General features: G+C 52.0%; 1 protein-coding gene across 13 annotated transcripts in view; it reads left to right on the plus strand.

Moving 5' to 3' along the window:
* The window catches only part of LOC138808186 (janus kinase and microtubule-interacting protein 1), a 77,883-nt gene that overhangs the window by 35,928 nt on the left and 29,719 nt on the right, over window positions 1–12,236 (plus strand). For 9 of the 13 annotated variants that reach the window (XM_069994138.1, XM_069994139.1, XM_069994142.1 and 6 more), the window contains exons 4-8: window positions 3,037–3,246; window positions 4,105–4,242; window positions 7,044–7,190; window positions 7,333–7,473; window positions 9,097–9,156. In XM_069994138.1, coding sequence (XP_069850239.1) covers window positions 3,037–3,246; window positions 4,105–4,242; window positions 7,044–7,190; window positions 7,333–7,473; window positions 9,097–9,156 — 696 coding nt within the window. The remainder of the gene's footprint in view (window positions 1–3,036; window positions 3,247–4,104; window positions 4,243–7,043; window positions 7,191–7,332; window positions 7,474–9,096; window positions 9,157–12,236) is intronic. The other 4 variants (XM_069994140.1, XM_069994147.1, XM_069994143.1 and 1 more) reach the window with 1 other exon arrangement.

Genomic DNA, 12,236 nt, shown 5'->3' on the forward strand with positions numbered 1-12,236 from the left:
GCGTGCGCCCCAGCTGGTTCGGGCCCTCCCTGCGCGCCCTACGTGGTACGTGTCCCCACGTAGTACGTCCCCCCCCCCCCCCCCGTGGGCATGTCTGCTGGTACGCGCTTGCCCTCTCTGCGCGTGCGCCCGTGTGTTACTTGCTCCACACGCTCTGCGTGCCACAGGCCCTCTCCTCGCCCCCTGCAGCACTCTTCCTCTCCTCGAACACACGGGGACCTTGAAGCCGGGCATGGGGCTCCCGCCAACGCCGGCACGGCCCTTGTTTCTTGGTGTGTGGCTTCAATGTCATGGTAGATACGGTAGAAGTGTTGTAAGAAGGAGTCGGGGTTGTGGTCCCAGCCTCTGGATGTTCAGTCAGGAGCAGAATACTCCTGCAGGTACGGTGGGGCAGGCTGGGACGGGCTGTGGTGCCCGCAGCACGTGGGAGGAAATGTGGAGTGCAGGCTTCTTCAGAGCCCTCCAGGAGCCCTCCCCAGGCGAACCAGGTCACAGCCAGGCCCCCTGGGCAGGGCGGAGATCACCCTTCCCCTGGCCAGGCTCCACCAGGGTTGAAGGTCAGCCGATGCTTATGCCGTCTCAGAAGGGGATCCCCCAGATTAGGCCAGCCTGCTCCGTGGAGTATTCTGTGGGTCGTGGGGTACTCTCGTAGGCCAGTGAGCCTGGCTGCGTAGGCAGGGGGACGTCTCCACTGCGTTACTGGACTTAGGAGGCAGTGCAGTAGAGGAAGGGCCTGCCACACACGGCCACCCTGGTCAGATGGAAGGCGCGTGGTGCTGGAGGCAGAAACCACCGAGGTGAGCTGAGATTCGACAGTGGTGGCAGTGAGAGCTACCCGTGGAGGATGGGTCGTGAGGGGAAGCAGAGAAGGCTGCGAGCAGATGGCAGTAAAGGGCATTTGGCTGTGTCCATGCCACTTTCCCTAGAGACAAATGGGGGGGGGGATACTTGTTACAAAGAAAGAGTGAGCTCAGCTTAGTAGGAGAGCACAGTGGCTCCAACCTGTAGTCCTAGCTGCATGGGAGGCAGCCATGGGGGAGCCCTGACGTCAGCCAGAGGCCGGGGGTTGTATGGTGTCATCCTCAGAGATACAGGGAAGCACAAGTAGCAGCCCAAGTTCTGCTGGGCATAAATCAAGACCCTGTCTTGAAAATATCCAAGGAAAAAAGGATAGGAGGCATGGCTCAAGAGGTAGAGCACCTGCTTTACAAATACAATGCCTTGAGTTCAGTCTCCAGTACCACCACCAATAGTAATAATAGTGAGCTTAAAAATGTATGAAAGAAAAAAACTAAAAGGAGAAGTGGAGCGCCAATTAGAGTTGGAAATGAGCACACTCCTGTCAGCTAGCATTGGAATATGTGCACAGCAAGTGAATACAGACATGGAGACTTAAGCTTCGTGGTCTACCCTGACCGAAAGCTGCAGTCCAGCACTGGGGACTGTTGCATTTCAAAGAACGTGGTACACTTTTATCAAAGTTGGCTGCTTTCCCACCATCTCAGGATGAAAGAAAAGTATAGCCAGTTAAACTCCCAGAGTAAGGCTGAAGGAAGTCATAACCAGCAAGAATCACAATGAACTCTAGAAAGACAATCTGTAATTTCAGGAGCCAATTAGCCCCTGGGAACACTGATGCAGGCGGCAGTGACTGCAGGTCCCTGTGTGAGGAATGGAGGGGGGGTTGCCACAGCCCCTACAGGCAGTGGGGACATCAGGCTGTGTCACCAACAAATGATGTGACAGTGCGTGAGATGGGGATTCTTCTGCAACAAGTGTAACTTTCCAGAACGGACACACAAGAAAGAGAAAACCCTGAGCCGTCCTATAGTTACCCACCAACTAAGTCTGCAATAACTTTTCTAAACAAAGAGAAGCCTAGACCCAGAGTCCTTTGCCAAGATTTTAAGCCCAAATCTTCCAGAAAACAGAGCAATATTTGTTATAAATAGCTCTCCAGGAGCCATTGGAGTCACAATGGTAAACATGAAATTAAAGCATTGTCTCAGGAAGGCAAAACTTACTTCTGCAGAAGGGTGTGCTGTCAGCCAAGCAAGCACACAGAGTGGGCTGCTCCAATATTTATCCTCAGTGCAGCAGGCCCCGCCCCTCTGCTCTGATTGGTTGAGCTCAGGTTCACAGTCTGCTCATGATTGCCTAGTTTGAATAGAGTAAAATGTATTTACATAAGGTGACTTTGAAATAAGACTAACTGTACACAATCTCAATATACTCACACCCTCTGCCATCATATTTAGTTTATAGAAGTGATGTACAGAGGGATTATTATTACCTGAGTCAGGTAATAGTACATTTCCTTTTGTACAGTGACCCTCTGCTATTTATTGAACAGTCTGAGGTCTTAATTCCATCTTTAAAGAAACCAGTTTAAGGCAAAACTTACATTTCAAAGTTTCTTCCTTATCCTGTAGCAGTTCTTCTTTTCTTTACAGAGAGCCAAGCTACTAGGCCAAAGTAGGAACTTTTAAGAAACACGCTTTTGTAGAAAAGAGTTTTTCTCACATATTGATACATTCTAAGTTACTTATAAAGTCAACACAACTGATTCCCGTTGTTATTACAAGAAAAGAAAATGCAGACTCATTTCTCATAAACACAGATGTGAGAATATAAGAAGCTATCAAGTGCAACAACACAGAAAGCCAGTAAACTGCGACTGAATTTGTTTGGTGAATACAATGGTTGATGCAGTATCCTGAAGTCAGTGAGTGCAAATGAACAAAGTAACACAACAGCCAGTGTAGCTCAAGTAGACTGAGAGGTCAGGACTCACGTGAGTTGTTAAGGGGAGGAAGGTGAGATCCAGGCTGGGTTTGGTTGCCTGCATAGATCCTTGGACCCAGAGCTCTGTCTTCTCTGTCCTCAGGGGAATAAAGGGGATTCAGGCCTGGGCTGTGGGCTCTAGAAGCTATGGGTCCTGAGCATGCCCAGTTCACCTGACTTGGCCTCAGGCTCCAGGTCCTGAGCACAGTTTCCTGGTAAGGAGCCTGCTCCCCATTGCCTGTTCTCTTTCAGATGGATGAAATCAAAGGGAAGGATCGAGTGATCCTGGCCCTGGAGAAGGAGCTGGGCGTGCAGGCCGGGCAGACGCAGAGGCTGCTTATGCAGAAAGAGGCTTTGGATGAGCAGCTGGTTCAGGTCAAAGAGGCAGAGCGACACCACAGCAGTCCTAAGAGGGAGCTCCCGCCTGGCATCGGGGACATGGCAGAGCTCATGGGCAGCCAGGTGAGGGCCCGGGCCTCCACCGTGTCCGGGCTGCTGGGCGGACTGCTCAGCCACCGCTTCCTCCTGCCTCCTTCGCCTGCCGTTCTTTGGCCTTTCCTCCATCCTTGAGCTTCCTTGTCCTCCCATCCATCCCTTTCTCTGGTACATTTTCTTCCCATGCTCACTGGCATTCAGTGTGGGCCAGGCCCAGCATGCAGCACCAGCGGCAGACCTCCTCTGCCTGCTGTGGCCACAGCTCAGCTGCCGAGGAAGACATGGTGCCCTCGGAGGAGGGGCACATGATGGGCGTTCTGGAGGGAACCCAGGCAGGACAGGGAGGGACAATGGCAGAGTCCTGAAGACCAGTAGAAGCTGCTCCCCCCCCCCCCCAGCAGCAAATGCAGGGGCACTGGGGCAATTACTGGACTCTTAGCAAAGTTGCAGAGGAACATTCATCCATGTTCATTCATTTGCTGCTGGGGCATCTTTAGTGAATGATGTGTGCTGCATGTTGCAGGAGGGGTGGGCATTCTAGTGTAGACAATCTGCCACGGAGGGATCCCGGCTTATTCTGGCATGTGCTGGGCCTCTGTAGGAGATGCAGGAGCGGGGGTGGGGCTTCATCTTGAGGTCCCCAGGGACTGGGTGTTTGGGAAGCCTTAGGAGGATTTCAAATCTCTGTCACCTGGAGGCAAAGCATACCCCACAAGCACGTGAGAAGGCTTGGAGTGCTTTCTACCTTCCCGCCCCACACGGCCTCTCAATGTGTGTCACCTGCCACACCTTGTGTGGGCTTTGGAAGGCTCCACAGAGCCCTTCGAAGCAGTTCAGCTTCTTCAAAACACACATGAATCTTGCTTTTTAATTTTTTCTTTTTAGGATCAACATCTGGATGAGCGAGACGTGAGGCGATTTCAGCTAAAAATCGCTGAACTGAATTCTGTGATACGGAAGCTGGAAGACAGAAACACCCTCTTGGCAGACGAGAGGAGTGAACTGGTAACCAGGCCAAGACTGGTAGTGTATGGAGGGACCCAGGGAGGGGCTCTGGGGCCAGGAAACGCCTCAAACATGATGTGAACGCAGAGGCCTCCTAGCTTGCTTGCTTTCCTATTGATTCAGAAAGTCTTAACACCTGGTCCTAAAAGAAATCTGCCATGGCCTGTTGTTTCTGCAGGACATCATCCTCAGAAAGCAGGTAGAGAAGGCAGCGAGCAGTGTGAGCATGTCTGCCACAGCGCTGTTTATAGTGGAGACCAAGAACAACTAAGCACACAGCGGCTCCATTCTCAGACCCTGAGCCCAGGAACCATGGAAGCTTTGCACACCGTCAGTCCTTAAGAGCAGTTAGCTGGCAGGAAGTATGTACCCAGTATATTAAGTGATGGAAGCAGTTTTCAGAACAAAGATTAACAGCCATCATTCTGGAAACTACCAGGGACAGAGCTCAGGCTGGAGCCCTGGCTAGGTTTAGCGCTACCGCCGCACCTGGCCCAGGAGATGGGAGGCTGCAGGGGGGAGGGGCCAACGTGGCTCAGGGCCTTACATGGTCAGTGATTGGTCTCCCACGTGCAGAGCATGTGGTACCTCCTGGTCCCTGCGTGGCAGCGATGAGCCTTTGGGTGCGAAATGTAGGAGTCCCCATAGTCATCAGTGGCTGGCCTACCGAGGGCCCTTGAGCACCGCTGGTCTCGACGATTTGACCTACAAACCCACTTCCTTTTCCTCTGATAGTGAAGAGGCATATTTAAACACAAATTGCTCGTGTGTTCCCTCTTGCCCACCTTGATACCCATCTAGAAGGAAACCCCTGAGCATCCACCTAGCTCACTCTGTATCTCAGAGTAAGGCCCAGAATAGGGAGGGGCATGGCTAGTTTCGGGAAATTCAGTTTCAGGGCTGGGCACCGTGTTTCATGTCTGTAATCCCAGTTCTCAGGAGCCTGAGGCAACTTAGGCTACATAAGGAGAACCTACCCCAAAAATAAAAATCCGAATATTGAAGATTCCTTTCATAGTTGGTGTGATAACATTTATATTATTATTATTACCATTACTACTACGGAGGGTTGAACTTGGGGCCATGACCCCTCTCTTTGCTTTCAGTTTGTTTTGGGGATAGGGTCTTGAGGTTTTGCCCAGGCGGCCTTAGACCAAAATCCTCCTACCTCCACCTCCCAGGTAGCTGGGAATACAAGTATGCACACCTATACTGGCTCTTTGTGGTTTTAACAGGATAAAAACAAATTCATTTCCCTCCAGTGGTTTTAAAGGCAGGTTGGCTTTAATCACTACTACATCTGACCTATTTCCACTCAGCACAGAGACACTCAGAAGCCAAATGACAGCTTGCTGGGTGACTCAGGGAAGACACTGGCAGCTTCTAGCAGTCAGACCACGCCAGCACACTCGTAGCATGGTCTCCAACCTGGGGGCGGCCACACGACCCCCACCAGCCCTCTTTTTGTTTGGCTGTTGTGTTTTGCAGCGAGGGATTTTTTTCTGCATATTTTTGCAGTTTACTTCTCTCCCCCCAGACTTAGTGGCGACATCTTCCCTGCTGGTTTGCACAGCTCTGTCCATCTTGCATTGCATGCGTAGGGACCTGAGGTTCTACCTGCTGTAACCCACATGGAGTGCCCAGGCTGCTCCTGTTCCTGTGCTCACAGTGAACACCCCCACGGGGAAGTCCACGCCCGGCTCTGCTGCTGGGGCCTCCTCTGCGTGGGGTGGATTTCTAGATGCAGGACTGTGTCTACACAACTCTGAGTTTTCAGACACCGTCAGTTTCACAACCAGTGTCTGAACACAGCCGGCTCCTAACCAGCTTCATGCTGGCTACGAGCTCTAGTAAGCCTGCTAGGTGTTCCTCCATGCTCAGGTTGTGGAGTGTCGCGTGTGGCTTGCCTTGGTCAAGGCAGGGGCCAGGGCCCATTCAGGTTCGTGATGAGGACTTGGTGTCACCTTGACTGTCCTTGTGATGTTTGCAACAGTACTAGACATTGGAGCTGTTTACCTTGTCCATTAAAATCTCATAAAATCACCAATTCTGACTTCAATCTTGGTGGGTGCTGCCATTTTATAGCCAAGGAAATGGAGGCTGAGAAGTCAACCATAATCAGCCGGAAATGGAGCCTGCCCCAAGGGTGCTGTGCTCAGAAGGAAAAGGAAGGTGCCTTAAGAGTGTAACACCGCAGCCAACCATGACTTCCCCAGTCTGTCTCATTGATCTGTCCTCCATATGGGTTGTTCTAGAAGTTGAATCCATCACCACCAGGTTCTTCTCCCCAGGGGCTGGGCTGGAGGCAGGATAGCCAAGAGGGGCACAAGAGGGGCTCCAGAGGCCGGGGGTAGAGCCGTGAGGTTGGAAGGACACAGGACAGGAGGCATGACGGCACTGCCCAGCACTGAGCCTGGCACTGGCGGACTGCGGGCTGTGGTTTGAAGACTGTGGAGCCGCAGCCAGTGTGTGATGACTGGGGCTGGGTGGCCAGGAAGGTCAGCATAGGTGACAGGGCTGACCTTCCTATGTATGACCCACGACCTCAGACAGGTCAGCCACCCCAGCCCATCTGTAGGCCACCGGCCTGCTCCTGTCACCACTGACCAGGCCATCATCATCACCATCATCATCATCGTCATCGAGGTGTGGCAAGGTTCAGCCTGGGGAGGCGCTGTCCCGTGTTTCTGGGGTTGCCCCGTCTAGGACATAAGCTCTGGTGTTGGGAGCTGGGGGAGCTGTGGAGTCTCTGAGGTGTGGCCGGAGCTTGGCCATGCCGGGGCCTTCAGGCTGCCTGACCAGTGTGTGTCCCACTGCAGCTCAAGCGCTCCAGAGAGACAGAGGTGCAGCTGAAGCCGCTGGTAGAGAAGAACAAGCGGATGAACAAGAAGAACGAGGACCTGCTACAGAGCATCCAGCGCATGGAGGAGAAGATCAAGAACCTCACCAGGGAGAACGTGGAAGTGGTAAGTTCCTGCCGGCCTCCTCCTCACGAGGCAGAATCTCCAGGCTGGCGGGGTCACCGACCCCCTCTCCACCCCGGAAGCCCACACTTCAGCACTGTCCCCAGTGTGTTCAGCTGACCCCCCCCCCCCACATGCTTTGCAGAAGGAAAAGCTGTCTGCCCAGAGCTCACTGAGGCGCCACACGTCGCTGGACGACCTCAGCCTGACCCGGGACGAGCAGGAGATCGCCTTCCTGAGGCTCCAGGTGCTGGAGCAGCAGCACGTCATCGAAGACCTCTCGCTGGTACAAGGGCATGGGGCTCAGGAGAGAGGGGGCCTTGTGGGGAATGGGGGGCAGGCACATCATTGATGAGCCCTCACTTGTATGAGGGCGTGGGGTTCACGTCATCGATGACCTCTCACTGGTACGTGGGCGCCTGTCTGGGTCAGGAGAGGGAGTGGGCAGCCAGGTGCGATCAGGAGTTCCCAGCCCCCCTCCCATTCCCTGCAGTGCCCACGTCTACTTGGTGCAGCCTGGGCGTCTCTAGAATGAGACCACGGCTACCTGGGAACAGTTTCCATGGCAACTCCTGCTTCTCCAATTGTCTCCTTGTTGGCTGCGGTTAAGAGACACCAGGGTTTTAAGAAAATCCAGCCTGATCTGTTCCTGAGAAGTCTTTGAATTCCTGACTTTCCTGATTAGTTAATTATTTTTTTTCAGACACACAATCTTGCTATGTTCCCCAAGCTGCCCTGCAACTGACCTTGTAGTTTATTCATTTTTTTTAACTTAGCAGTTACAGGCATGAACTTCCCTCACTTCCCTCCCACCTTTTCCTCTTTTCTTTCCTTCCTTGGGTTTGAACTAAGGGTCTTGTACTTGCTAGACAGGCACAAAATACCATTGAGCCACACTCAGTTCATGACCAAGGTATCGTAAACTTGAGCCTGCAAACCCAGACCTTGTGATCAGACTAGAGCTGAAAGGCCCTGCTGAAGCTGTGTGTGGTGTTTCATGACAGTTGGGGTGTAGATATTTGAAGGGGAAGCAGGGAGTAGACCTCTTCTAGGTGGGCGGGGTACTCTTACAGGAGGCCTGAGCTGGGTTGTAGAGGCAGAATGCAGTCTGCCTGCCTTGGAGGCTCCTGAGGCCCCTCCGTGGGTTTTTGAAGAATAGGTAAACAGAATTGTAGGAAAGGATTTGTCCAGAACTACCTTGTTCACTCTGTCAACTCTGCCCCTTTCATCCTTCCTTCCTTGCCGCCTGCTTCCATCCATCATCCATCCATCATCCACTCACCCACCTACCTACCTACCTATCTTCATTTTTTTCTTTACTTCATTACACAAAAGGTGCATCTTAGGATGAAAAAATACCTCCATTAAAGAGATGATTAGATGAAGAAATGAAATTAAGACTAGGGAAGATAGAGACAGACTTGATGGACGGTGGGCTGAGGCTGCATGCCAGGTATGTCCTGCTGGACCAGTGGGGTTTGTGCCAGAAGGGACAGCCCTGTTCTGTCTGAGTGCCATCCTCCCGTCCCTGTCCCACGGGGGCTGTTTCCACCACTAGTGGCCCCAGGTTCCTGTCTCTTTCTTGGGGCAGCTCTGTAGGGCAGGGTCCAGCCCTGTGTGACAAAGGAAGAACCAGACTATGAGGGGTCAGGTGAAGGCCGCAGGTGCCCCACACTTTGCTGCTGTGCTGAGGGGCTGTCCACCTACTCGGGTGGACGGTCACCGGACCCCCACAGAAAACAGGCTTGCGTGGTATGGGTGGGACAGGGCCTTGTGTAAAGGGCTTATTGCTGCGGACCTTGACCCGCCCAAGCCAGGCAGGTGGACGGGTGCAGCAGTCAGGGAGCGCTCCCTGAGAGCTAGCGTGGCCTGACAGCCATAACTGGTGCAATTGTGTTTTGTCTCTCAGGAGAGAGAACGGTTGCTGCGTTCCAAGAGGCATCGAGGGAAAAGCTTGAAGCCGCCTAAGGTGAGCCTGGTCGGTGCCACACCATGGAGCTGTGGGGTCAGCTGGCATCAGGAGGAGAGGGGAGGAGAAGGAAGGGGAAAGGAAGGGAAGGGCGAGGAGAGCGCCATGTAGGGGCATATAGGGGCATATGTGTGCATGTTGGGTGATGAAGCCCTGCTACCCCCATCTCTCAAGCATAAATTATGGTTGTGTGATGTGACCCAGTTTTGGTAATTTATTCATGAAAACTTACTGGTGCAATTCTGTATTTAGGCTTTGGGTGTATTCACCCAAATTGCAAACATATATCTTCAGACCTTTTGAAGGATTTCAGGACACTCGGACTGGCTTGTGCAGTCTAATTTCCTGTTCTGAAAAACCAGGAGCTGTGTGTTTTGGGACAGTGCAGAAATGCACTCTCTGCTAGGCAGGCACAGTGCCTCTGAGCCACATCTCCAGCCCTTTCTTGCACTGGTTAGTTTTAGGGTAAGGTCCTGCTGCCTGGCCGGGGTGCACCTGAGGTGTGATCTGTCTACTTTGGGCTACCTTTTGTTGCTGGGATGACAGGCATGTGCCACTGTTTTTCCTTTGAGATGGAGTCTTGTAGACTTTTCTGCCTAGGCTGGCCCAGAACTTCAGTCCTGATCTTGCCTAAGTCTACAAGCCTGAGCCACTAGTCCTGGGCCCAGAACTGCTCTCTTTCTGCAGAATGTAGGTCCACCATCTCACAGTGTTGGTGTCCAGATGTCCTGAAGTGGAGAATCGGGGCTTTGTGAGCTCAGATGCCCACGGGGCCAATCTGGGGTGGAAGGGAACAGACTGGAAGAAATGGGAAAGAAGGGAATCCTCTTCATGGGTCATGTCACATGCAAATGACATGGGTCTCCTGCTGTACCGAACCATGCTCCTACCTGTGTTTTCTTCTGATAGATGGTATCAGCGTAGTCCTTCTCTTCTGTAGGTAACACAGCTGTATAGCTGGGACAGTGAATGGCGAAGGACGTACAGCCTTGAAGCCAGGGTGACTTGTAGGGAATGGTGGGGGCTGGGCCAAACCACGCCTAGAATACTGGTTGGTAGAAGGTGGGCTAGCAGGTGTCTGACATCATACTTTCAAGTTGAGTCTGTAGATCAGATTTCTAGGGTTCACTTCACAAAGTGGCAGAAAGTGTGTCTCTTAGACGGACAGAGATGTATGTCCCAGTCACAGAGGCCTGAAGTCTGAAATCAGGACCGTGGCAGAGCTCTTCTGTGTCCCTCCCAGCAATCTCTGGCAGTCCCTGGTTTGCTGCTGCATAACTGTGGTCTGCCATACTTGTTGGAAGGCTGTTCCCCGTGGTGTGTGTTCATGTGACTGTCACTTTAAGGATGGGTCAGTGAATTTGGACTCTTCTCCAGTATGAACTCACATTAATTTAATGATCACCTCTGTAATGACCCTGTTTCCCAAGAAGGCTGTGTTCTGCAGAGTTATGGTTAGGACTTCAACATCTTGTGAGTGTGTGCACATGAGTGTACACATGCCCATTTCTCTCTTGTGCAGGTACTAGGGTTTGAACTCAGGACATAGAGTATTTCTGCTTGTCTTTGTTGCTCAAAGTTGGCGTTTTACGCCTCTATTTCCCGATTTTTGCTGGTTAGTTGGGGATAACAGTCTCTGTGGTTTGTCCACCCAGGATGGCTTTGAACCTTGATCCTTACATCTCAGCCTCCTGAGTAGCTAAAATAATAGGCATAAGCTAACTGACTCAACTCTTTTTGGGAGGACACAATTCAAACTAGAAACTCTTTTTTTGGTCAGTCATGGGGCTTGAACCTCTGGCTGGGACTCTGTCCCTGTGCTCTTCAGCTCAAGGCGAGCACTCTACCACTTGAGCCACAGCGCCACTCCCAGTTTTCTAGTGGTTTATTGGAGATAAGAGTCTCATGGGCTTTCCTGCCTAGGCTGGCTTTGCACCCAGAGCCTCAGATCTCAGTCTCCTGAGTAGCAAGGATTACAGACGTGAGCCACCAGCGCCCTGCTAAAACTAGACACTTTTATGTAAGATCTAAGGATTTTATTTTTTTATTTTTATTTTTTGGGGGGGATCCGGTCATGGGGCCTGAACTCTGGGCCTGGGCGCTGTCCCTCAGCTCTTCAGCTCAAGGCTAGTGCACTACCACTTGAGCTACAGCGCCACTTCCGGCTTTTTTTTTTTTTTTCTGCTTATGTGGTGCTGAGGAATTGAACCCAGGCCTCATGCATGCAAGGCAAGCGCTGTACCACTGAGCCAACTTCCCAGCCCCAGATCTAAGGATTTTAAAACATACTTTTATTGTTATAAAGATGTTGTACCAAGGCATTATCATTTCATGTGTCAGGTAACGAATACCTTCCTTCCTTCCTTGCTTTCTTTTGACAGTATCTCCTCTTCCTTTGCTTTCCCCCAGTTTCCCCTCCCATCCCTGGGATCTAAGGATTTTTTTGGGGGGGGGGTCCGGTCATGGGGCCTGAACTCTGGGCCTGGGCGCTGTCCCTCAGCTCTTCAGCTCAAGGCTAGTGCTCTACCACTTGAGCCACAGCACCACTTCCGGCTTTTTTCTTTTTGCTTATGTGGTGCTGAGGAATTGAACCCAGGGCCTCAAGGCATGCAAGGCAAGCGCTCTACCACTGAACCACCTTCCCAGCCCCGATCTCAGGATTTTTAAATGTTGGTGCCAACATCTCAAATACTGTGAGCCAAATACAATGTATCTGCGAGGTACATGTTGCCCACGGGTGCCCCCTTCTGCTCCTGAGGCATGTTGGGGTTGGGGCTGCTAGGAAGAAGTCAGCCCTCAGAGGTTTTTGGTGTCCCCAGTGCTCGAATGGCCGGCTGTTTACCTCATTCCGTTTAATCCTTGCTGCTGCCTTGTAAGCTTGCCACTGTAGTGTCCACAGCACCAGTTTCAGGAGACACAGGTGTGTGCAATGCAAGACCCACTCAGAAGACTAAGGTGTAGACTTAAAGTGAAAGGCCCAGGGTCTACCACACCCAGGTAGAAACCGGTCTACCTATACTAATAACCTTGGCATCTCAGAAACAGGAAGTTGTTCTGGCAGAAGTGTCTATTGAATTCTG

This window comes from Dipodomys merriami, unplaced genomic scaffold, assembly GCF_024711535.1.
Source record: "Dipodomys merriami isolate MVZ:Mamm:240054 unplaced genomic scaffold, mDipMer1.0.p SCAF_446, whole genome shotgun sequence".
Taxonomy (NCBI): Eukaryota; Metazoa; Chordata; class Mammalia; order Rodentia; family Heteromyidae; genus Dipodomys; species Dipodomys merriami.